Genomic DNA, 25,438 nt, shown 5'->3' with positions numbered 1-25,438 from the left:
CTTGAGAATAAGATTCCTAAACTGACATATATTACACAATACATAAATAATATTCTATGTGTTAGCCCCCATTAAAGTAATTTCTGGAAAAAAATAAATTTAAACCCTTTTTTGCTAGCGATGCATAATTACACTATGGCCATAAGATAAAATATTTGCTGGTTCATTTTAGGGGAAAAAAAATCCCTGTCTCATCTGTTCTCGCTTTAAAAAATTCTGTTCTGCAAAGAAGCCAAAAAAGGCTTTGGTATGTTGAAGTATGTTCTTCCCTCCTAAAAGCAATGTCTCACTTGTCTTCGCAGGCAAACTCCAATAGTTACTGGGAAATCAGACTATATATACAGGTAGATTTGTAGTTACACCAGAAATTCCAGTTCAGTTATTTGTTTTGGAAACTTCTGATTCTGGGTAGGGCATGTTTAACCCACAACAGTAGAATTCATGTGCTTCTTTTGAGATCTTGCACCATTGGATCGCAAGACTAGAGTCATCTTCTCATTGACTCATCCATTACCAGCCCACAACCTTGTTACATCCACTTCAACCCTACGAGTCTTGTACTTTTACCAACACACCAACACACAACCCCATTGGAAGAGAGTTCTTATAGGTGGAAGTCCATCAAGGTCAGATACACTGTGTACAGGCCTGATTGGCTCAAAATAGGTTTGTAGTCGGGACTGAGGAGGAAGCTTGAGTTTAGGCAAATATTCCAAGAGGGTGAAACAGTCTCAAGGTCTTATTCCAGGCACAGGTCCGTTTAGGCAGCAAACAGGATGGTCAAAAGCAGCCAGGAAGGTCAGTACCTGGAACACTTTAGGGTCCAGAGTGCGTATCCATTTTACATTTTCTAGCCAAGCCTGATGACGTCACACCGGCTCAGTGACGGTGCGGCTATGGATACACCAAGGAGCTTACTACAGAAGTCCGATACTCGGCCATTGAACCTGGGTTCTGAGCACGTATTTATATTAAATTTTCATACCAATCCCGATAAAGTTGCGCCGCCATCTATAATTTTTACGAAGCGGAATAAACAACATAAACAAAGTACAGTTGCTCAACATGATTTCATCATATGTTTTTACGGCTAAAGACTTTTATATTGTGCAAGGGTAAATAAATGATAAATACAGAGCCACTTTCCCAGGAAGCTTACATTCTCAGGTACACCCAAAGGCAAGTCATCAGTGCCAAAGGCATTGCCCTGAATACAGACAATGAATGCTGTTGTTACTGATGTTTGTATGGCACACTGTAGGATACGTTTGCTGTTCCTAAACCTGCTGCTACGTATTTGGGTAATAACTATACCTACTCTATTCTCTGTATTGTCAAAATAAACTAAGTACAGCTGCACAACATGATTTCATGAAGTTTTATATGCTTTTACGGCTAAAGACAGGCATTGCCCTGAATACAGACAATGAATGCTGTTGTTACTGATGTTTGTATTTTTTTTGTTTTTACAAATCATATTTGTTAGTGATAAAAATTGTGGATTATACTAATTTCTCTAAACTGCAAAAACTTGTAATTAAATGAAAAATCCCCCCCCCCCCCCCACAAAACTAGACCATCTAAAAGTTCATGTAGAAGTCAACGGGAGCCGTCCTTTTTCATTTGGCAAAACGTTCTCTTTGTCATGGTTTTAGGGGTTTTCAAGTTTTTCGCTTGCATTTGTCCAGAAAAAAAACATTCTTATGCAAACGAGGTTTTCAGATATTTATTCAGATAGTTCTTTGTTTGTGCTTCTTTATAAACAGCTGTTTAAATAAATTACTTAGCATTTTTGGTTTTAGTGAGAATGTTGATAATTCGGCCTCTATGTTTATTGGACAAACAGGAGTCTTCTTGTGATATCAGTGCCGGTTTACCTCCGTGCCTCAGCTCGGACATGCCTACTTGTTGCCAGGAAAGGCTGTTCTGTACACACAGTAACCTGCAGTAAGCCCTCATACTTTTTTAAGTCAAAATAAATAGGGTTAACCCTACCTTCAGCAGGAATTTTACAAAGATGTCTGCACACGTATGTATGTGTATAAATGTAATAAAAGAAAGGGTGCTGCTAAAATAACTGACAGCAGGGAGTAACTACAAGCCTTGGTAACTAATCCCAAACAGAAATGCTTTGTTCTCAGACAGAAATGCAAAAAGTAAAGCACCCAGAACGCTGTAACTGTACGAATACAAACGGCAGAATTATCCACGGCAACCATCCCATTACCCATGATCCCATCATGAAAATGCACCTTAATTTCACCCACTGGGGCAAAGAACAACAGCAATGTAATTCCATCTTGACCTACATATTCTGTGGCTTAGTAATACTAAGGAGCCGCTAACAATATAATGACCTGTTTTGTCTCACACAAGACATTTTGCTTTATTAACCCGATTGCCGAAAACCCCTCTTCATAAACTTTTCAGGCTTACACGTGCAGCCCAGGAATGGGGACTTTTTCACCCGTGGTTTAATCTCGCCTACCATGGGGCGACAGGGCGGAACATATGCACTGCGTATTCCTTCCAACTGGCAATTCACTTTATTGCCAATGGAAAGGCATTTCAGGGAGTTCAGTCATCAGTGGTAGGCAAGATTTAACCGTGGGCGACTAATCTTCTTGTGTGCCATTACTCTAGATTTAAGAAGCTGACACATGAGGAGATTGGTTGCTCTGTAGAACGGGCGACTATTCTCTTCTGAATGCTTTTCCACCAGTGATAATGTAAATCGCCAGTAGGAAAACCTATGTGTACCTGTGGCTTTCCAAAGTTGCCCTGAGTTTCCTTGCAAAGCAACTTCAGCGATTTCAGAAAGATGAAGCAACTTGTATGTTTTCCCATTGGCGATTTACATTATCTTGGGTGGGAAAGCATCTGCACTTTATGAGATTAATTGCAGGGTAACTAATCTCCTCATGTTTCAGGGCCCTTAATGAATTGCTCTCTGTGAAACCAAAAACTCTGGTCTGGATTAGTGTGAATGAATAAAATCGGGAGGTGTATGGAACTGGGTTTTTTAGTGCAATCTTTTCAATATTCTTTGTTAAAGAGAGGCCTTCAGGGAAGCCATAGTACACTGGGAATTAAAAAGCTCTAGAGGGTAAATACTGAGATCGTATCAAAGCAACAGCCCTGTAATTAGATTGCAATAAAATGAGTTTTGAAATTTACATATGTGCTTTTGATGTATTGGGTTACCTACACACATCCAAAAACACAAGCAGTTTGAAGGAACAACCAGAGACTTGTAGCCTTGGTTGGCAGTTAAAAGAAGAACTAAAACTACTAGAACTAATACTACACCTTATGCCTTAAGCTTCTGTTCCAGCCCAAGGCAACCACAGCCCATTGGCAGGAAAGGTCTGTGCCCCTAAAGATGCCCCCAATAGCTTCCCATGTTCTTTCTTCCCAGCACATGTACAATGAGCTTCTATGACAGATTTAACTCATTTTCTGCCAATGTTTTGATGATCTCTGATGGCCCCTTAGCTTCTCAGCAGCAGCCCCAGAGCCCACTGAGCATGTGCAGTGCCACTGACGCACAAAAGATGGCCGAACAAGATCCAAGATGGGGACAACATTGTTATAGGACTGCTGCTGAACCCCTGGAAATGCTACAGATCTGATACTCTAGCACTGCATCAAAATCATAAGAAGTCCCTCTTCCAGCACTACTGGAATACATTTTAAAAAGCAGAATGTTATTATTAAAAATGTATGACTTTACAGTCATGATTCTTTTGGGAAAGTGCTGCTCAGTAGCCCTCCAAATTTCCTCTGAATAAGTCCCGGAGTGTACAAAATGTGTAAGGCGGAGTACTATGGGACCTGTATGTATGTATGTACAGACACATTCTATTTAAAAGGATAGTTCACCTTAAAAATACTTTTTAATATGATGTAGACACTGATAAGACCATTTGCAACTGGTTTTCATTTTTGATTTTTTGTGGTTTTTCAAGTGATGTACGCAACAAATGACCTAATGGCACGGACCCCTTAAGCTTACACTAGATCACATGCTTTGAAACCTTTTCTTTCAGTTAAATGTAAATGTAAAAACGGTAAATGTAAAAAACTTGTATGGTGATAAATTGTTATCACTAACAAATATGATTTGTAGGAATGATGAAAATACCGTGGGCCCGCTTTTTCTTTTCAATCTCATTCGTCCTCAATAGTTTTCTAGTATGTGATTATAAAAAGCATTTACCTTTTAAAAAGAAAAATACATAAAAATATATATATATAATATATGTGCCAATCGGAATCGATTTCTAATTTAATCAAGTTCCCAATTAAAATACTCTTGTATCTGTGTCTTTAATCAGCAGTCTTTGTACCAAGGAACCTTTCATTAACTGCCAGAAAGTAAAGGTTTAATGACATTTGTATACATTTTCCACTGATAGCAGTAGGGCTTGATGGCAGACTATGTTTTGCATTTGATTGCTGGGAAAATGGAGTGAGCAGACCTCTGTGTGATTCAAATAATTTTGTAAGGAAGGGTGCTCTGGGATTGGTGATGGAAGGGACTTCGGCAAAGGAGCTGTGAGGATATAGAAATCAATAAGAGACAGTGTCACCAGTGGAGAAGGTATGGAATTTGGGCAAGGAGCTGTGAGGATATAGAAATCAATAAGAGACAGTGTCACCAGTGGAGAAGGTATGGAATTTGGGCAAGGAGCTGTGAGGATATAGAAATCAATAAGAGACAGTGTCGCCAGTGGAGAAGGTATGGAATTTGGGCAAGGAGCTGTGAGGATATAGAAATCAATAAGAGACAGTGTCACCAGTGGAGAAGGTATGGAATTTGGGCAAGGAGCTGTGAGGATATAGAAATCAATAAGGGACAGTGTCGCCAGTGGAGAAGGTATGGAATTTGGGCAAGGAGCTGTGAGGATATAGAAATCAATAAGGGACAGTGTCGCCAGTGGAGAAGGTATGGAATTTGGGCAAGGAGCTGTGAGGATATAGAAATCAATAAGGGACAGTGTCGCCAGTGGAGAAGGTATGGAATTTGGGCAAGGAGCTGTAAGGATATAGAAATCAATAAGGGACAGTGTCGCCAGTGGAGAAGGTATGGAATTTGGGCAAGGAGCTGTAAGGATATAGAAATCAATAAGGGACAGTGTCGCCAGTGGAGAAGGTATGGAATTTGGGCAAGGAGCTGTGAGGATATAGAAATCAATAAGGGACAGTGTCGCCAGTGGAGAAGGTATGGAATTTGGGCAAGGAGCTGTAAGGATATAGAAATCAATAAGGGACAGTGTCGCCAGTGGAGAAGGTATGGAATTTGGGCAAGGAGCTGTAAGGATATAGAAATCAATAAGGGACAGTGTCGCCAGTGGAGAAGGTATGGAATTTGGGCAAGGAGCTGTAAGGATATAGAAATCAATAAGGGACAGTGTCGCCAGTGGAGAAGGTATGGAATTTGGGCAAGGAGCTGTGAGGATATAGAAATCAATAAGGGACAGTGTCGCCAGTGGAGAAGGTATGGAATTTGGGCAAGGAGCTGTAAGGATATAGAAATCAATAAGGGACAGTGTCGCCAGTGGAGAAGGTATGGAATTTGGGCAAGGAGCTGTAAGGATATAGAAATCAATAAGGGACAGTGTCGCCAGTGGAGAAGGTATGGAATTTGGGCAAGGAGCTGTAAGGATATAGAAATCAATAAGAGACAGTGTCGCCAGTGGAGAAGGTATGGAATTTGGGCAAGGAGCTGTGAGGATATAGAAATCAATAAGGGACAGTGTCGCCAGTGGAGAAGGTATGGAATTTGGGCAAGGAGCTGTAAGGATATAGAAATCAATAAGAGACAGTGTCGCCAGTGGAGAAGGTATGGAATTTGGGCAAGGAGCTGTGAGGATATAGAAATCAATAAGGGACAGTGTCGCCAGTGGAGAAGGTATGGAATTTGGGCAAGGAGCTGTGAGGATATAGAAATCAATAAGGGACAGTGTCGCCAGTGGAGAAGGTATGGAATTTGGGCAAGGAGCTGTGAGGATATAGAAATCAATAAGAGACAGTGTCACCAGTGGAGAAGGTATGGAATTTGGGCAAGGAGCTGTGAGGATATAGAAATCAATAAGGGACAGTGTCACCAGTGGAGAAGGTATGGAATTTGGGCAAGGAGCTGTAGAGATCAGTGAAGGAAGAAAAGAGGAGAGGGGAGAAGCACTGTAAGATCAGTAAGAGTGGGAGCCTCAGGGAAAGAGCCGGTAAGGGAGAGGGAGGAGAGGGAGAAAGGTACACTGGGAGGGTCAATGATGATTGTGTTTTTAGACTACGGAACGAGCTGTGAGACTATAACCCAAGAGTCTTCTTTTATAAAATAGAATTTTTAGCCGTATAAAGTAGCAATTTTAATAAATGATGACATTTGAATGATGGGATGTGCCAGGAGATGCAACAACAGAACATTCTGGGCACTCCCAGACCTCTAGAACAGCAGTAGCCTGGAGCTCGATCCTCTGGGGAGAAGGCACTACCCCCCCAAGCAATAAAACCAAGAAAAAATGGCATTCCAAGGCAGTTGCAATAGGGAAACAACTTTTGATTGAGATGCCAGAAGATGCCCCTGTGCCACCCACCTCCCACTTTTCCTATAACCAGGGGAGAAAGAGAGAGAGGTGCAATTTGGTGCACTCCACTCTGGGTGAAGTTGTGCCTGGGTGCTACGGGCAAATTCCATTGGGACAAGGTGCTCATTTTTTAACCTTTGCTCCTCTTTTGTAAATAAGGCCTTTATTTTATAAATAGTATAATAGCATATTGTATAGGTGCCAAAAGAATGTGTTTTATAATATAATAGCACAATAAGACAAAAAAGTATCAGCACTCACAGGATTTAAAATATTTGAAAAAAGATACATTTTTCAAAATATGAAAAGGAACATTACAGACCTCAACGTTTCAGTCCCCCACAGGGACTTTCATCAGGAGGCAGAGAAAAGACAGCAATATAATAGCATATTGTATAGGTGCCAAAGGAATGTGTATTTTGCAACAGAGATGATTTCACGGAAATACTTTTTGGCCATGGAATAACATTTACTTTGTGGGTTGGAATGTTTTATCTGTTGCATTTCCTGCAGCCATAGTGTCTCACAAACCCAAGGCTTTATTATTTCCTTCTGTAATATAATGCCAAGATTCTGCCTCCAAAGGAAGGCTGCCCAACTGGTGGCTTGCAGGCTAAACGTGGCCCAAGGGGCAACATCTGTGTATAACATCATAACTTCTATACAACCCGGGCCATAACCGTGGCATATTGGATAAATAGCCCACTAGCTAGATACAATTAGTGAGTGACAGATATAAGGAAAAAACACATTTCCCTGCCATCAGATTTACACTTGCATTTTCTGCATTTGTTGTGTGAAGAAAAAAAAATGCTAACAACACAGGTTAAAGTTTCATCCCAAAGGCACATGGTCAGAATGCTACAAATGCCACAAAAACAAACACAAATCCGTGCCACTGATAAAAAAAACAAATTGTTACCATTAAATGAACATGGCCAAGCCCTTCTTAGAGGAATAACTTATACATGTGAACATTGGGTAATGTAACCTTTAATACTAAAGTAAATATGACTCAGTTGATCCTGTATGTTATTCTGTATAATGTTGTTGCCTCATTGCAACATTACAAGAGGATCAGTGGGAAAGTCTCAGAATTGTTGGGGCTTTGGCATAAACAGATTCAGACTTGCTTCTAAGGTGGCCATACACGGGCAGATTTCAGCAGCCAATTAAGACTGACTTGCCAGCTTATCTGCCTCTATATGGGGCCCTCCGACAGGCCTCCCCGACCAATATCTGGCCAAAAATTGACTATATGTGTATCAGACAGGCTTTATTTTTTATTGGATCGACGAACCCATCAGATTATTGATTCGGCCCTCACTCCATCTTTTCCTAACGCCCTCATTGCAATGGGATCGTTTGGATCGCATTAGCAAAATATCAGCCACCCAAGTTGCGCATAGTGGGGGAAAGATTTGCTTGTTTGGCGACTTTGCCAAATGAGCAAATCTAACCATGTATGGGTACCTTTAGAGTGTTATCCATTGGCCAAGAGCTTTTCCACTTATGTTAGTCTTTGGTCATCCAATGTGTAGCTATAAATACATTATGTAAGTACAGCACTGGTCTCCTTCAGCCTGGGGCTAAATCCAACTGTATTCTTTAACCCTTTCATCCTCCTTTGGTTTTTGTTACTGCATTCTGTACTAGAGGTCCCATTGTCTTCCAGTAATCAGACCCGCTCCCCGCTGAGGCCCTGGGTACAGTCGGGTAATCATTTTTTGGTCTTTCCCTGTTGCTTAAATTGCTGCAGTTTCTGCGCTGTGTGATAAATCCAGCACTGCTTGCTTTTTATATGGATCTGTTTTGTGTTTTTTTCTGGTATGAGGCTTGATTTTCCAGAAACAGTGTCTCTCACTTTACAAGGGAAGATATAATTACCCCTTATTGGGGGCAGAACAGCCCTATTGGGTTTAATTAATGGTTAAATGATTCCCTTTTCTCTGTAATAATAAAACAGTACCTGTACTTGATCCCAACTAAGATATAATTACCCCTTATTGGGGGCAGAACAGCCCTATTGGGTTTATTTAATGGTTAAATGATTCCCTTTTCTCTGTAATAATAAAACAGTACCTGTACTTGATCCCAACTAAGATATAATTACCCCTTATTGGGGGCAGAACAGCCCTATTGGGTTTATTTCATGGTTAAATGATTCCCTTTTCTCTGTAATAATAAAACAGTACCTGTACTGTACCTGTACTTGATCCCAACTAAGATATAATTACCCCTTATTGGGGACAGAACAGCCCTATTGGGTTTATTTAATGGTTAAATGATTCCCTTTTCTCTGTAATAATAAAACAGTACCTGTACTGTACCTGTACTTGATCCCAACTAAGATATAATTACCCCTTATTGGGGGCAGAACAGCCCTATTGGGTTTATTTCATGGTTAAATGATTCCCTTTTCTCTGTAATAATAAAACAGTACCTGTACTTGATCCCAACTAAGATATAATTACCCCTTATTGGGGGCAGAACAGCCCTATTGGGTTTATTTAATGGTTAAATGATTCCCTTTTCTCTGTAATAATAAAACAGTACCTGTACTTGATCCCAACTAAGATATAATTACCCCTTATTGGGGGCAGAACAGCCCTATTGGGTTTATTTCATGGTTAAATGATTCCCTTTTCTCTGTAATAATAAAACAGTACCTGTACTTGATCCCAACTAAGATATAATTACCCCTTATTGGGGGCAGAACAGCCCTATTGGGTTTATTTAATGGTTAAATGATTCCCTTTTCTCTGTAATAATAAAACAGTACCTGTACTTGATCCCAACTAAGATATAATTACCCCTTATTGGGGCAGAACAGCCCTATTGGGTTTATTTAATGGTTAAATGATTCCCTTTTCTCTGTAATAATAAAACAGTACCTGTACTTGATCCCAACTAAGATATAATTACCCCTTATTGGGGGCAGAACAGCCCTATTGGGTTTATTTAATGGTTAAATGATTCCCTTTTCTCTGTAATAATAAAACAGTACCTGTACTTGATCCCAACTAAGATATAATTACCCCTTATTGGGGGCAGAACAGCCCTATTGGGTTTATTTCATGGTTAAATGATTCCCTTTTCTCTGTAATAATAAAACAGTACCTGTACTTGATCCCAACTAAGATATAATTACCCCTTATTGGGGGCAGAACAGCCCTATTGGGTTTATTTCATGGTTAAATGATTCCCTTTTCTCTGTAATAATAAAACAGTACCTGTACTTGATCCCAACTAAGATATAATTACCCCTTATTGGGGACAGAACAGCCCTATTGGGTTTATTTAATGGTTAAATGATTCCCTTTTCTCTGTAATAATAAAACAGTACCTGTACTGTACCTGTACTTGATCCCAACTAAGATATAATTACCCCTTATTGGGGGCAGAACAGCCCTATTGGGTTTATTTCATGGTTAAATGATTCCCTTTTCTCTGTAATAATAAAACAGTACCTGTACTTGATCCCAACTAAGATATAATTACCCCTTATTGGGGGCAGAACAGCCCTATTGGGTTTATTTCATGGTTAAATGATTCCCTTTTCTCTGTAATAATAAAACAGTACCTGTACTTGATCCCAACTAAGATATAATTACCCCTTATTGGGGACAGAACAGCCCTATTGGGTTTATTTAATGGTTAAATGATTCCCTTTTCTCTGTAATAATAAAACAGTACCTGTACTGTACCTGTACTTGATCCCAACTAAGATATAATTACCCCTTATTGGGGGCAGAACAGCCCTATTGGGTTTATTTCATGGTTAAATGATTCCCTTTTCTCTGTAATAATAAAACAGTACCTGTACTTGATCCCAACTAAGATATAATTACCCCTTATTGGGGCAGAACAGCCCTATTGGGTTTATTTAATGGTTAAATGATTCCCTTTTCTCTGTAATAATAAAACAGTACCTGTACTTGATCCCAACTAAGATATAATTACCCCTTATTGGGGCAGAACAGCCCTATTGGGTTTATTTAATGGTTAAATGATTCCCTTTTCTCTGTAATAACAATCAATAAGATCTGCTTTGAGTTGCGAAGAATAGCAATTCTAAAAGTTCTGTTAAAGGTAAACTACCCCTTTAATAAAATGCAGAGTAGTGCAGAGGGGTTTCCAGCTCTCTTCTCTGGCTGCCTGACGTGCCTTTCCTTGTATTTAAGTCAAAATGTGAATTTCAGCAGTTCTACTGTCCTCATTGGCACCAACTTAGGATAAATATACCAATCACATGGAGGCATACGGTCACTGTAGATGTCAGCCGCTAAAGAGGATTCAGATTTCCCGCGTAGAAGCTAAGCAGCCTCTTGATGGCGCTGCGCCACTGTGAGATAAAATGTAACTGCTTTGAGCAAAAGTGGCCACATGATGGCGCTGTATCAGTGTAAACTAGAAGTGAGTGATTAAGGTTTTCTCTTGGAAAATGGTTTCTCTCCTTTTCAAATAGTTCTTGCCACGTTTCTGCTATTTACATCTCATTTTCCGGTCATTCTCATTCCAGCTCAGCTTCATCCCCCAAAAGTCAGGGATCCCGTTGAATGGGGGGGGGGGCAGAACCACTTTTGGGGTTTATTTATAAAGTTTGCACAGGGCTGGACAGGTGGTGGTCCCATCGGGGTCCCTATACCAGTGAGGGGATTACATGAGCCCTGTGTGGGTGTCCCTTCAGGTATGGGGCCCTACGTATATCTATAAAGGTGCAGAATAAAATACTATCTGATTTTGGTGCTCATTCACCCTTCTGGCACATGTGCAGTTGGAGCTAATCCAGATAATATTATTTTCCATATTCTTTTGTGCAAAGAATATAAAAAGAGAATAAAAATTGATACTAAAGAAATCCTTGTACTGCTTTCATGTGAATGGGAGAAGTAGTAGAAATGTCTGACTAATTCTGAAGAAAATAAATCCCCCCCACAAACACACATACAGCTTAGAAAAACAAAAGACAAGTAAAATGTTATATTTCAGGGCATAGAAAAGTAACATTTTGGCTCCCATTGTGACCTTTTATCCAATTACTGCCTGACTATATTACTAAACTGAACAAGAATGCAATATATATATATATATATATACAGTATTATAGATGAGGTAGTTGGCATTGCCTGGGATATTCTATGTCACATCTGTAAAATATATTATATATAAGAATAATAAGAAATACATTCTGTGCAGAACAGAAAGGGAGATGACTCTGTATCCAGTATTTGCCAGGAAACCAATAAAGCTGAGAAGGGACTTTATTTTACCAGCACTTGATCCGTCCATTATGGTGATATCAGCCCATATGGTTTGTCCTTTCCCACAATTCCTGCAACTTGGGTCAATTTTCGAAACAGGAAGAACAAGGAGAATTTCAGAAATAGCTCTTAGCCTTTTATTAACATCCAAGCATGTGACACTGTGAATTTGTTTTGGGGGGTAAGGGGTTGGGGGGACCTTCCTTTGTCAGTAATGAGAATGGGAAGATAAAGAAGAAAGGAATCTAAAACAAAGGGGAGAGGAGACAGCGCCCCCCTGTGTGCAGAAGATGCAACTACTAAACGTAAGCAGAGAACATGTTATACCCAGCCCTGTGTGCCATTCGCCTAAAAGGCCATGCCAAGAGAGCACAGAATATATGAGGGAATATCTATGTAAAACCAACCATAAGATTCATTTTAGTGATGACAGAATTTATTCGTCAGGCATGGATTTGCAGTGAAATTCCGTATTTCGCCATTGCCACACCCAGTACTAAATAGGATCTTATTTTTTCTGGGAATTTATGGCATTTTGATGTGGTTTACTATGGAATTGCACAATTTGACTCAATATATGGGTGGGCCAAGGATTTTGCTTTTGGGCGGGGAGACAGTACTTTGCAGCTCAGTATCATAGAAAACCCCTATACACTCGTTTAAACTCTGCCACAATACATTGTTGAGTAGTGTAGGACAATGTGGAATGGCGCTATCTCATTGGTCTTATTTGTATATTTCAAGTCAATGCATGGAAGAATGAAATCCAGTACCTTTTAAAAATTGATGCAATCTGACTGGTTAGATGGGCGGAAGTGTGATTATAGTGTAAACCAATGGCAGAAGCCAATGGCTAAGCCCATGTTTTCTTAAATATAATTGTTGGCTATGGGATGCTGAAATCAAATAGCCTCTGGCTTCTTCATGTATGGGAGGCCGGTCCTGGATAAGGGTTTTTGTGTTTAGTATCTAAATGACTTAACCAGATGTAATTGTTGAACTCACGGATGAGAGGATGGAAACGTTGGGATCAATTCCAAGGTACTGTTTCATTTCTACATAAAATTCAGAATTATTTGATTATAATGGAGTCTATGGGAGACGGGCTTTCCGTAATTCGGAGCTTTCTGGATAACGGGTTTCCGGATAAGGGGTCAGATACCTGTATATATAATTTATATAACTGACTCGGTTGGAAGAAATATTAATATTGGCGGATCAACTCGCCGTGATATATTATATATAACGCACCCACTATATATGCAATTGGAATACGTGTGCATCACATACATTTGGATTTTTTATACATATATATACTGTATGTGTGTGGTTAAAACCATCAGTAAGGATCAACTGAGTATTTGTATTTGTGGCAGTAATAATGTACATACATTGGCCAGATTCTCATTTGCTAATTATTAATGACGAAATGGACAGGTCCCTCCTATAAGAAATTCCAGATGGCTTGAATTCATTAATAAGATGTCCCTTAAAAAACTACTGGTTGCTGCAGTGAGCAGGAGTGCGCTGTCACAATGTGGCCCCTGCTGCACTCACAGTGTAAACAAACATCACATGACCTCACAACTGCATCATAGGAGAGCCAACTGCCCCCAAAGAAATCGTCAGTTGGTACCAACTGCCCTAGAGAGACACAAGCTGGAGGAGGATGGGCTTGTTTTTCTCATCGCCGAGTTGCTCTTCGGAGCAGATTTCAACACCATATTCACCTGATTTTTCTTCAGTTCATCATTCTACCGAAAATGTAACTTCTCAGGCTCGTGAAAAGCGTTCTGTGGCTTGTCAGACTGATGGGGATCCTGCTGTGACTCAGCCAGCTATTGAGCAGCTGTCGGTTGTGGATCCATATTGGGAGGTGCTGGACCCCAAACCCGATATCCACGTCCTATTTGACGACTTTAATAAGAGATTCTTTCGTGGACTGTTGCCGCCAATTGACCTTAAATGGAGTAACAGGTTATGCATGTAAGTCAGGAACTAATGGGGTTTGTTGTTAATAGACCTTGGGGGACAATCTGTGTCACTGTCACTGCTATACAGCTTCCCCCCAACTTCCCCAGCCTGGTAAGGTGCACAGGAGGGAGAGATCTGTATGTGCAGAGCAATTAGTTTTCTGTTAAAAGAGACACATAGGATAAGTGACTGCCCCCTAAACTTGTAGGCAATAATGAATACTATATGGTGCTGGTTTCACTCTGGGCTAAAGGTTTAAACTTTATTGGAGCCCCCCCATAGATCTTCTCTGGGGTGGGTGTGTCCTTACAGTCCCTGCCAAAGGCACAGTAGGAGGGGGAGAGCCAATCACAGCCCTGCAGTCACTCAAGCAAAAAACAGGCTTTAGTTCCCTATCAGGTCCACCTAGCTGCTGATTGGCTCCTATCCCATAATGCAGTGTGCGGAGCCCCCCTGCGTAGCCTGGGAATTTATTCAGACACTTCTCAATTCTGCATTATTTTTTTCCAGCACTGCGGGAATTTGCATCCAAGATAATATAAGTGGAAAATGCAGAATTCGCCTGAACAAACCTCTCCTTGAATTACGGCCAAGGAAAAATACAGTGGAAGTAAGTCTTCTCTTTGTCTGTTTTCTTGTGTATTTTTGTAGTAAATGAAAAAACCCAAACTGGCCAAGTGCTGGTGCTGCTGGGAAACTATGTTGGTCCGTTAGGGGCATAGCATGGACTGCACCAATATTCCCTAGAGAGAGCAGAAGATTTCAAGTAGTCTATACTGTATCTAAACTAAACAAATGGCTCCCTGGCAGTTAGCTCTAATACAGCATTGGTTTGTGCCCCCATTTAAATCCTTAGGAAGGCTGCATATGGCCCGCAGGCCTCTAGTTGGGCAGCTCTGGCCTAGGTGATGTATCAGGGGGAATCAGATGTGTGTGAATGTAATATCTATGGAAAGACATGGGTTTGCCTGCAAAGATGTGATGCATTTTCTATACATGAAGGCAGAACAAGTAACATTGGGGCTGTTTCTCACCCTACAGACGCTCCTGCATGAAATGATCCACTACTACCAGCGAGTCAGAGGAACAAGTGATATAGATCATGGCGCAACCTTTCATTTTCACATGGAGCGAATCAATAGAGAAAGTGGCGCAAATATTACGGTAAGTAGTTCCGTATATATACAGTATATACATACACACACTTATACATTACACTGTATTGTACCATTAATTTCTATTAATATTTTATTCATTATTCTTATTAATGTGTCAGGTTCCATGATATTTCTGTTGTTATTTTATAGGTCTATCATGATTTCGATCGAGAATACGAGTCACTGAAGCGCCACTGGTGGAAATGCAATGGCCCCTGTGCACAAGTAGTGAGGCGGCTTGCGGACAGGACTCCGAGCTCCAAGGCGCACAAGCGCAAATGCGGAGGAGAATTTATAAAGGTCCGAGAACCAAAGAGAATGAGAACTGACCTATAGAATCACTTAAGGAATATTCTAGAGACGTTCCACGTGGCTAATAACAGTTTTGCCAGGAAATAAGGCCGTGGCCCAAGAATGCCCAGCACTGAGTTATGGAAAATGAGAGGCTGCTATCCAGATAGGCAATGTGGGAGTCTATTGCTACGGGCAGAACTGAAATGAACCCCCAATGGGCCAATAAAATGCCAATGAGCAGCCATAAGATTAGCATTGCCTACGTTATATAAGGCACAGGCACAGCGGCAGCAAGAGAAACAAACCGTACTGCTGAACTGGCCAGTAGAAGGGATACAAGTTGGATACTGGGACTGTTCCAATGGATACAGAAATCACACAAAGAGTCACACAGAGCCACACCAAGGAACAGACACAACTGGATGGAATCCCTGATGCCCTTTCATACAAGCCATGTGCCAGTTGAAGCGCTGCTGCTGGAAATACAATGGGCCCTGGGCACAAGTAGCGGGCAGGCCTGCTCAAATACAAACAAGGGGAACGGAGTAGGAAATGTTATAAATATCCAGGAACCTCACAGGAGACCTTCAAGCAAGAGACTTGAGAGTTGACCTACAGAAAGACTTTCCTCTTGGCTATGGCACTGTTACGTATCCAGAAAACCTACTTTCCAGGCATGCGCAGTTGGAGCTAGTCTGGGATTAGCGCCAACTGCCAATGTGCCAGAAGGCTCTATCCGTCTGCGAAGGGAAAGAAGAGGACATGAAGACCCAGAAGATGGCTCCTATATGAACTCTTGCCTGTGGGGGGTTTAGTTCCCCTTTAATGTATGTTACTATCTTGTATATACTATTGTGCAATGTTTATCTTTTTCAATAAAAAATCATACTAAAGAAATTTGTGTACTGATTTCATGTTTCAGGATTGACTAGTTGGGTTTATCCGGAAAAGTCAATTCAGGCATTCAGCAATATAGGGAGTTCTAATGATATTACCTAGGATGCAAGGGTGGAGAGGCAGTGTGATGGCTCCAATTAATTCTGTGATGACTATGAATGAACTATATATATATATATATGGGCAGGGAGAACCATGGTAATGGGCGCAATTTTGAGCTAATATATTTATACATACAGTCTGCAAGGACACTGCCCATCTGCAAAGACCATCAGGCTATACATTGTGTAAAGGCCATCCAGTATTGGCCCGAATGAGCTGCTAATATATGTGCTGGTCTGGCTTTATAATGCGCTAGGGATATACAGCCGGCTTGGGAGTGATATTAGCTACCAATATCCCACACTTACTGTTAGTGATCGGCGACTGAAAAGTAATTGTTTGTAATTGTTAAAGTCAATGGGTGTTTTTTCTCTTTCATGCCAGCCTCGCCCCCTGCCATCGCACACCTCAGCAGGGGTGGGACCTCCTAGGACAAGTCCCCAAGCCCTGCCAACTTGCACTTTAGACCAACAGTGGGGCCCACCAGCAGCCAACCCCACCACACACCCCAGGAGCACAGCAGGGCCTATCAGGACTGGGGTATCCCGGTGGGCCAAATTGGTCTGATCTGAATATCTGACAAATGAGCCAATGATCACATTACCCTGGTGGCAAGTAAAATACTGCTGATCATCAGCCAAATACATGGGTTGGTGGGGTCCTTGTCATTTTTGCCTGTCCAGATTGGTACAGGCAGGGGAAATGCACAATACTTCAAAATTTAATTTTGAAATGTCACATGGGGCTAGCCATATTCTTAATTTCCCAGGGTGGCACAGCCATGTGACCTGTGCTCTGATAAACTTCAGTCACAATTTACTGCAGCGCTGCAAGTTGGAGTGATATCCCCCCAGCAGCTCCCAGTAGGTATCAGAATAGCACTCAATAGTAAGAAATCCAAATCCGGCTTGGGACTCCTCCAGTTACATGGGAGTAGGAGAAACAATAGGTTAGCTGAAAGCAGTGCTAATGTGCAACGTTGGCTCCTTCTGAAAGCTCAGACTCAGGCACACTTTACTGCTGCGCTGCAAGTTGGAGTGATATCCTCCCCCCTCCCAGTAGCCGATCAGCAGAACAATGTTAAGGGAGAAAGATAGCAGCTCCCAGTAGGTATCAGAATAGCACTCAATAGTAAGAAATCCAAGTCTTGCTTGGGACTCCTCCAGTTACATGGGAGTAGGAGAAACAATAGGTTACCCGAAAGCAGTTCTAATGTGTAGCTGTCTAATGTGTAATGTGACAGGCTGTTCCAAATTTGTTCCAAATATCCCAAGCAGACCATAAACAGCTGCACTTGTTCATATACAGTGGTTTAAAATATGGCCGACTGTTGCCAAATAGAACAGAGATATTCTTACCATTGCTGCTTTACTTGCGGCTAGTAAAGTGGAGGGAAAACAGAACCAACTCGCACGAAAGAGAAGAAAATAAAATCAAACCTTTTTTAATCACGGCCGGCAAGACTCAGAGCTACAGATTTCCTTTAGTAAAACTGCTGATGTTTATATAACTAGTTTACATTTTTCAATTAAAAAGCAAAGTATTTTGTTTCCAATATTTATTGCTTGCAAGAAGAGATGCTTGGTCGCTCTTATTTGTTCTCTTTCTCAGGGAAGAAGTCGTATGATGCCGGATCATATTCCTGCCAGAGTCGCTCAAACTCCTGCTGATAAGCCTTAACGATCACGCGGTCATCTGTGATGAGAATGTTCTCCCTGTTGGTTTGGGTGGCTTGAACGGTCCAGTTTAGGGAGCCAGTGAGAACCACTGTCCCATCAACAACAGCAAACTTGTGGTGCATATAGCCACTGGATTGGTCGTGTCGAACTGCAACACCTGCAACACAAATCAGAACACTTCATATACTAACCCAAGAGTTCTGGGTCGAAATAACAATTATTCCAGTGGTGTATCGATGTGGGCAATCATCCTCACATGAACGGAGTATTTCTGTTATTACAGTCTCCACGTTGGAAGCAGTTTCCTGGTACAGACCTGTTAGGTATTCACTGGCTGGCTCGACACCAATTGGTCAGATGGGTACAGTTATCTACTCTGGTATGGGGCAGGTTTAAGCATTGGTATGGGTCAGGTTTAAGCATTACCTGACAAAACCTGTACACTGGGCAAAGCAGCTTGACTCCTTATTCCTGACTTTATTTTTGTTAGCATAGCGTTGCCAAGACCCTCTGTCAGATCAACCTACCAATGTTTTGGGGCCCTAAATTGAATTAGCTGTGGGGCCCAGTAATATCTAGTTACGCCACGGCAAATAATAATAGCAAAGGCTTCAAAATTAATGTTATTTTTCAGTTGCTAGGTGTTGCTATGCCATCAAGTAGACAGTATTTTCAATGGCTACATTGGACTGCTAATACTTCAAAAGACAAATATATGAAAAAAATGACCAGAACAGGTATATCTATAACTTACTAAAAGTTAACCTCTGCTGTTATAAATTCTGTAGAATTTTGCAAACAGGCTAGTTACTCTTCACTCTCAGCGATCTGTCTAATTAAGCTGCTTTGTGACAGTTAGTTATTTTGAAAGGCAGTTATCTCTAATACTCTGTCTTTGCAAAAGGGAGAAGGCACACATTATATTTCATCCGTCAACCAAAATAAATAAAAAAACATTTTAATCAAATAATTCAGAATTTGAACTGATTTGCTTTTTCTCTGTAATAATAAAACAGTACTTTGTACTTGATCCCAACTAAGATATAATTACCCCTTATTGGGGGCAGAACAGCCCTATTGGGTTTATTTAATGGTTAAATGATTCCCTTTTCTCTGTAATAATAAAACAGTACCTGTACTTGATCCCAACTAAGATATAATTACCCCTTATTGGGGGCAGAACAGCCCTATTGGGTTTATTTAATGGTTAAATGATTCCCTTTTCTCTGTAATAATAAAACAGTACCTGTACTTGATCCCAACTAAGATATAATTACCCCTTATTGGGGGCAGAACAGCCCTATTGGGTTTATTTCATGGTTAAATGATTCCCTTTTCTCTGTAATAATAAAACAGTACCTGTACTTGATCCCAACTAAGATATAATTACCCCTTATTGGGGCAGAACAGACCTATTGGGTTTATTTAATGGTTAAATGATTCCCTTTTCTCTGTAATAATAAAACAGTACCTGTACTTGATCCCAACTAAGATATAATTACCCCTTATTGGGGCAGAACAGACCTATTGGGTTTATTTAATGGTTAAATGATTCCCTTTTCTCTGTAATAATAAAACAGTACCTTGTAACTGAGCCTAAGATATAATTAATCATTTTTGGATGCAAAACAATCCTATTGGGTTTAATTAATGTTTTATACATTTTTTAGTAGACATAAGTTATGGAGATCCAAATTACGGAAAGACCCCTTCTCGGGAAAACCCTTGGTCCCGAGCATTCTGGATACTGGGTCCTATACCTGTACTCCATTAAACTTAAACGTTGATTTAACTGTGATATTTACATACTCAACTGGTGAACTACAACTCACAGCGTTAGTAGTGCTTTTAAAGTGACAAGCAAACAAAAGATTGTTTAAAAGATTGTTGGAGAATGGTGGTTACCTTAATATAGAAAAGTAGGAAAATTAGAACACTTCAGTTGGTGGAGAAATTCCCTGTATTCTCACTGTCTTATCAATTGGCTGTTTATACCTGGGAGTCCCACAAGTTCAAGACAAGGAAGGAGCTCTGGAGCTAAGGGCCGTGACAGGCAGGGAGATTAGTCGCCATAACAAATCTCCCTTGTCGCGGGCGACTAATCCCCCCGAAATGCCATCCCACTGGCTAGAATGTAAATCGCTGGTGGGATGGCATACGCGGCGCAGCGATTTGCCGAAGTTGCCTTGAGAGGAAACTTTGGCGATTTCGGCGCCACATATGCCATCCCACTGGCGAGTTACATACTAGCCGGTGGGATGGCATTTTGGGGAGATTATTTCGCCCGCGACAATGGAGATTTGTCGCGCGGCGACTAATCTCCCAGTCTGCCACGGCCCTAACAGGTAGAATTACCTACTCCACGGTTTACCCTGACACGCGTTTTGCCACTGCTTTCTCAGAGGGCAAACAAAAAGGCATGTGTTCGTGGCCCCTCACCTGCGCTCCGCAGGGGCCCAATCTGAGAGCCGCTGGCAGCCATGTAGTCATTGTCAGTGATGACACGAACCCGGACTCCCCTGGTGTGTAGAAGTAGCACGGCCCGGGCCAGGGAGGGACAGGAGAAAGTGAAGACACAAAGCTCCAGGCTGCGCTGAGCCCTGAGGAGTAACAAGAGGAGGCGGCTGAAGGCGCTGTCGGTGTGAGGGAGGGGACAGGAGCATTGCTTCATGGGATACAACACGGGCTCAATACAGGTCACCGGCGCCGGGAAGAACAGCACCTCCCGAATGGGCTTTCTCCGCCTCATGTACCGAAGCAGCAGCTCCAGGCTGAGAGCAAGGCCCGCCAGGCCCGCCACTACCTTCCAGCGCCCCCACAGTAACATTACAATAGCTGGGAGCAAAAGGAGCCCAGGGACATAGGCAGATTTTCAATAAGGCTAGGGCAGGCTAAGTCTCCCCAAATCTGCTGGGCACCTTAAAAAAAACCACCTCACTCCATGTCTGCACTGTCCTGCCAATCTTTCCCTTTTCCTGCAAGCTCTGGCTCTGTTGTAATCAGCTGTGCTCTGATTAGATCTGTCTTCTTGTGGATTCTCCAATCAGAGCCCAGCTTTCTTGACAGACAGTAAAACTGACCAATCAAGGCACAGATGCAGGTCAGGGCTCGGGAGATATTACAAACTGAAGCCTGAAAAGAAGAATCTGCAGACTGTAAACTTTACCTCAGAACCAACTCTCAACTTTGCTGCAGATTTCATCTGCAATACCACAGAATTATTATTATTGTAATTTTTTATTGCTTATTTTTCTATGCAGACCCCTTAACTATTCATATTCCCAACCAGTTAGCTGCTGAAATACCAAATGGAGAGCTGCTGAACAAAAAGCTAAATAACTAAAAAACCATTAAAAATAAAAGAGGACCAATTGCAAAGTGTCTCAGAATATCAATGTCTACGTCATATTAAAAGTTACTTATTTTTCCATGCAGGCCCCTTAACTATTCATATTCCCATCCCTTGTTTAAACCACTACCTGGTTGCTATGGTAAATAAGACCCTAGCCCCAGTTAGCTGCTGAAATACCAAATGGAGAGCTGCTGAACAAAAGGCTAAATAACTAAAAAAACATTAAAAATAAAAGAGGACCATTTGCAAAGTGTCTCAGAATATCAATGTCTACATCATATTAAAAGTTACTTATTTTTCCATGCAGGCCCCTTAACTATTCGTATTCCAATCTCTTGTTTAAACCACTACCTGGTTGCTAGGGTAAATAAGACCCTAGCAACCAGTTAGCGGCTGAAATACCAAATGGAGAGCTGCTGAACAAAAACCTAAATAACTGAAAAACCATTAAAAATAAAAGAGGACCAACTGCAAAGTGTCTCAGAATATCAATGTCTACGTCATATTAAAAGTTACTTATTTTTCCATGCAGGCCCCTTAACGATTCGTATTCCCATCTCTTGTTTAAACCACTACCTGGTTGCTATGGTAAATAAGACCCTAGCACCCAGTTAGCTGCTGAAATACCAAATGGAGAGCTGCTGAACAAAAGGCTAAATAACTGAAAAACCATTAAAAATAAAAGAGAACCAATTGGAAAGTGTCTCAGAATATCAATGTCTACATCATATTAAAAGTTAATTTAAAGATGAACTACCCCTTTAAGCTAACTGGTCACAAACACAAATGGATGGAGAACCCCTCACAGAAGTGTGTGTATGAATACTTTTACATCCTAAGCATTTTAGGGTAAAAAAAAAGTCAGTGGTGCAAGAGGTAGTTGGGAGGTACACCAGCAGTGAATCCGCTAAGGGGCAGATTTACTAAGCAATTATGAGATTTACAAGTGGGTTTTTACTAGAACACGATTTTTTCGTTATTATTCCCAGAAAAAATTCTCAAAGTTTTCCAAAAATAACTCCCATAATTTTGTAAAATAAAAATTCGACAGGCTTGATCTCCCCTAAATGCCATCCCACCGGCGAAAATGTAAATCGCTGGTGGGATGGCATATGCGCCAGCGCGATCGGGGTAGCTGCCTCTGTTATGCCATCCCACCGGCGGTTTACATTTTTGCCGGTGGGTTGGCATTTAGGGGAGATAAGTCGCCCGCGACAAGGGAGATTTGTCGCGGACATTGTTTTTACTCAGCGTCACAGGGGAATTTAACCCCCTCATTGTTTTCAGTTTCACACCTTTCAAGGGAAAGTTAATCCCATCATTTTCAGTTTAACCCAGTTTCAACTGAAACTTAAACACATTATTGTTTTCCAAGAATAAGTGCCAATGCTCCTAAAATGGCTGCTGGGGCAATTCCTGTTTGGGAAAAATGAAAAGAATTCATGGAAACGAATGTCTGTTTAAACTCAAATTTTTTCGAGTTTTAACAATGCTTTCAAATCGAAAAAGTAGGGATTTTCGGGATGTAAACTCAAAATTTTCGTACGACTGATAAAAGCATTTTCATGACATTTTAGAACCATATTTTTACCATATGGTGGTTTAAGCCCCCCCAAAAATTGGATTTTAGTAAACGTGCCCCTTAGTCTCACATTAGCTTTAGGTCAGTCTATGTATGGCCCACCTTTAGCCTCCCCAAACAAAAAAGTTACCCTCCGCCTATGAATAGGTGGGAGCGAAGGGAGTCCAGGGATCATGTGGGGCAGAAAGGGCGGGAAACTACTAGCATGGAGAAGCTCTGAGGAGAAAATGACATTGAAAGCTGCTTCTGAAGGAATAGGGCTTCAGCAGACATTTTTATTTTTACCTGGGTCCCAGTATCAGGTGTTCTTTGGCGGCCTAGTCATATTATACTGTATAATCATTGTATTTCAGTATATACATCAGCAGAGTGAATATTGTATAAATAATAATGCTCCTCTGTGATCAATAATGCTCTCCTGTGATTACATGGGGCAGAAATGGCGGGATACTACTAGCATGGAGAAGCTCCGAGGAGAAAATGACTTTGAAAGCTGCTTCTGAAGGGATAGGGCTTCAGCAGACATTTCATTTTTACCTGGGTACCAGTATCAGGTGTTCTTTGGTGGCCTAGTCATATTATACTGTATAATCATTGTATTTCAGTATATACATCAGTATATAGAGTGAATATTGCATAAATAATAATGCTGCTCTGACTAGTAACACGACTCATGCAAGCTCTCTCTTAGTTATACAAAAATATATGTTATTGTAAAAGAAACACAAATCTTGGCATTCTACACAAAAAAGCCCCAAAATATTTTAGCTGAATTATATTTCTGTAAAACACAAAAAACATATTTCAAGATTATACATTTTTAATAACATTATGGAGGGATAGACAGAGCTCAGTTCAAGCATGGCACATTAAACCTATAAAAAATGTAATTAGCTATTCAACTCTGTATGTTTTCCTTATCTTTCCCCTTTGGTCTCTTCTGCCTCCAGGGAACGGGACTCTTCCAGCCATAAATAATTTGCTGTGCTGCAAAATGTAAGTAAACCCTAAAAATAGTACCTTAGTGGGATATTCCATAAATGCATAAAGAGTCTGAAAAGGATGAGGAATAAAACATTTTGATTTTAGTAGTTTTATTAAAAAGGAGTATAGAAGACCCTGCCACTAAATCTGAACACCTACGTATCGGAAGTAACTTCATAGAGTGTATGAGACAATATGCAATTGGTTTTAATTTTGTACTATGTGTGGTTTTCAAGTTATTTAGCTTTCAGATCAACAGCTCCCTAGTTTGGAATTTAAGCAGCTATCTGGTTGCTAGGGTGAATACTACCATAGAAACCAGACACTGATGTGTATGAGAGCCACACATATTAATAGGTGAGGAAAGAATAGAAAGATGGGAAATAAAAGTTGCAGTAACAATGTAGCCTTCCAGAGCATTTGTTTTTCGGCTGCCGGGGTCCATTATTAAACGTTGGAAGTCAGAAGTAGAAGGCAAAGTATAAAATAAGAAAAATGCATCATTATTTGTCTCTATTTCCTACCTCTGACTGTGGGTCTGTGATCACTTTGATGCCCCAGTGCCAATGTCAGTTCTACCTTGATGGTGGACACTGGTGCAGCACAAGCCCTAATAGCCATTGATTTAACCATGAACCTATATGGCATAGGCACTCACTTAATCCGATGACCAGGCCAGTAAAGTAAAAGTATACTTTATTACATGAATATGCTTTAAGCCAAGCTTACACATTTTTGCTCCAAAGCACATAATCAAAAACCAAAGATTTGGTCCCTCTTCACTATTAATGTGCCTCTACATCAGGGGTCCCCAACCTTTCTTACTTGGAAGCCACAGTCAAATGTAAAAAAAGACTTGGAGAACAACAAGCATCAGAAAAGTTTATGGAGGTGCCAAATAAGGGCTGTGATTGGTTATTAGGCAGCCTCTATACACACTATCAGCTTACAGGGGCTTTATTTGGTAGGAAATCTTGTTTTTATTCAACCAAAACTTGCCCCCAAGTCAGGAATTCAAAAATAACTACCTGGTTTGGGGGCACTGAGAGCAACAGCCAAGGGGTTGGTGAGCAACATGTTGCCCCTGAGCCACTGGTTGGGGATCACTGCTCTATATGTTTCAGCAGCTTACGTAGCAACCTGTCATTGCAAAATGAGTTTGATCTGTCTTATTTATACCACACTTAAAATGCCCCAAATTATTTGTATTGTTCCATGTGAACACTGGTGAGTTTCTAGTTTTAATTACCTAAATAAAAACATTGATGGGAAAACTGCCAATGCATGTGTATTCATGGTATCCTCAATGACAGTGATGCTGGGTCACTTCAAGCCTTTGTATATTGATCTTAAAAAAAACGTAATGGGCAAATGGCCCAATATATATGCCAATCCTACAATCCTATAGCTGCCAGTGACCCTAGCTAACAGAATAACATCCATGTATGACAGTAAAGATATTTTGGGTCTGATTCATGAACCTATATTATATTACATAACCATTTAAAGTAGACATGAACATATCCCAGTACTTTATGTAAATATGTATATATTATGCTATAT

General features: G+C 40.8%; 2 protein-coding genes across 2 annotated transcripts; one reads left to right on the top strand and one right to left on the bottom strand.

Annotated features, from left to right (window-relative positions):
* The first annotated feature begins 13,376 nt into the window (after nt 1-13,376).
* LOC105948379 (sprT-like domain-containing protein Spartan) lies at nt 13,377-15,883 on the top strand. Its single transcript, XM_031892761.1, has 4 exons — nt 13,377-13,840; nt 14,339-14,438; nt 14,870-14,992; nt 15,136-15,883. Exons 1-4 carry the CDS (start codon nt 13,524-13,526, stop codon nt 15,319-15,321), a joined length of 726 nt encoding a protein of 241 aa, XP_031748621.1. The 5' UTR covers nt 13,377-13,523; the 3' UTR covers nt 15,322-15,883.
* A 1,830-nt stretch (nt 15,884-17,713) lies between these two features.
* Nucleotides 17,714-20,887, bottom strand: pld6 (phospholipase D family member 6). Its single transcript, NM_001016875.3, is given in 2 exon segments — nt 17,714-18,114; nt 20,397-20,887. Coding segments are annotated over 2 exon segments (633 nt in total). The 5' UTR covers nt 20,785-20,887; the 3' UTR covers nt 17,714-17,869.
* Nucleotides 20,888-25,438: the final 4,551 nt, after the last annotated feature.

Source organism: Xenopus tropicalis, chromosome 9, assembly GCF_000004195.4.
Source record: "Xenopus tropicalis strain Nigerian chromosome 9, UCB_Xtro_10.0, whole genome shotgun sequence".
Lineage (NCBI taxonomy): Eukaryota > Metazoa > Chordata > Amphibia > Anura > Pipidae > Xenopus > Xenopus tropicalis.
This window is presented reverse-complemented; position numbering and strand designations above follow the sequence as displayed.

Coding starts and splice junctions, on each gene's coding strand:
- LOC105948379 (XM_031892761.1), top strand. CDS start 13,524: ATGGGCTTGTTTTTCTCATCGCCGAGTTGCTCTTCGGAGCAGATTTCA. Junction 13,841..14,338: donor TGGAGTAACAGGTTATGCAT/GTAAGTCAGGAA, acceptor ATTTTTTTCCAG/CACTGCGGGAATTTGCATCC. Junction 14,439..14,869: donor CAAGGAAAAATACAGTGGAA/GTAAGTCTTCTC, acceptor CTCACCCTACAG/ACGCTCCTGCATGAAATGAT.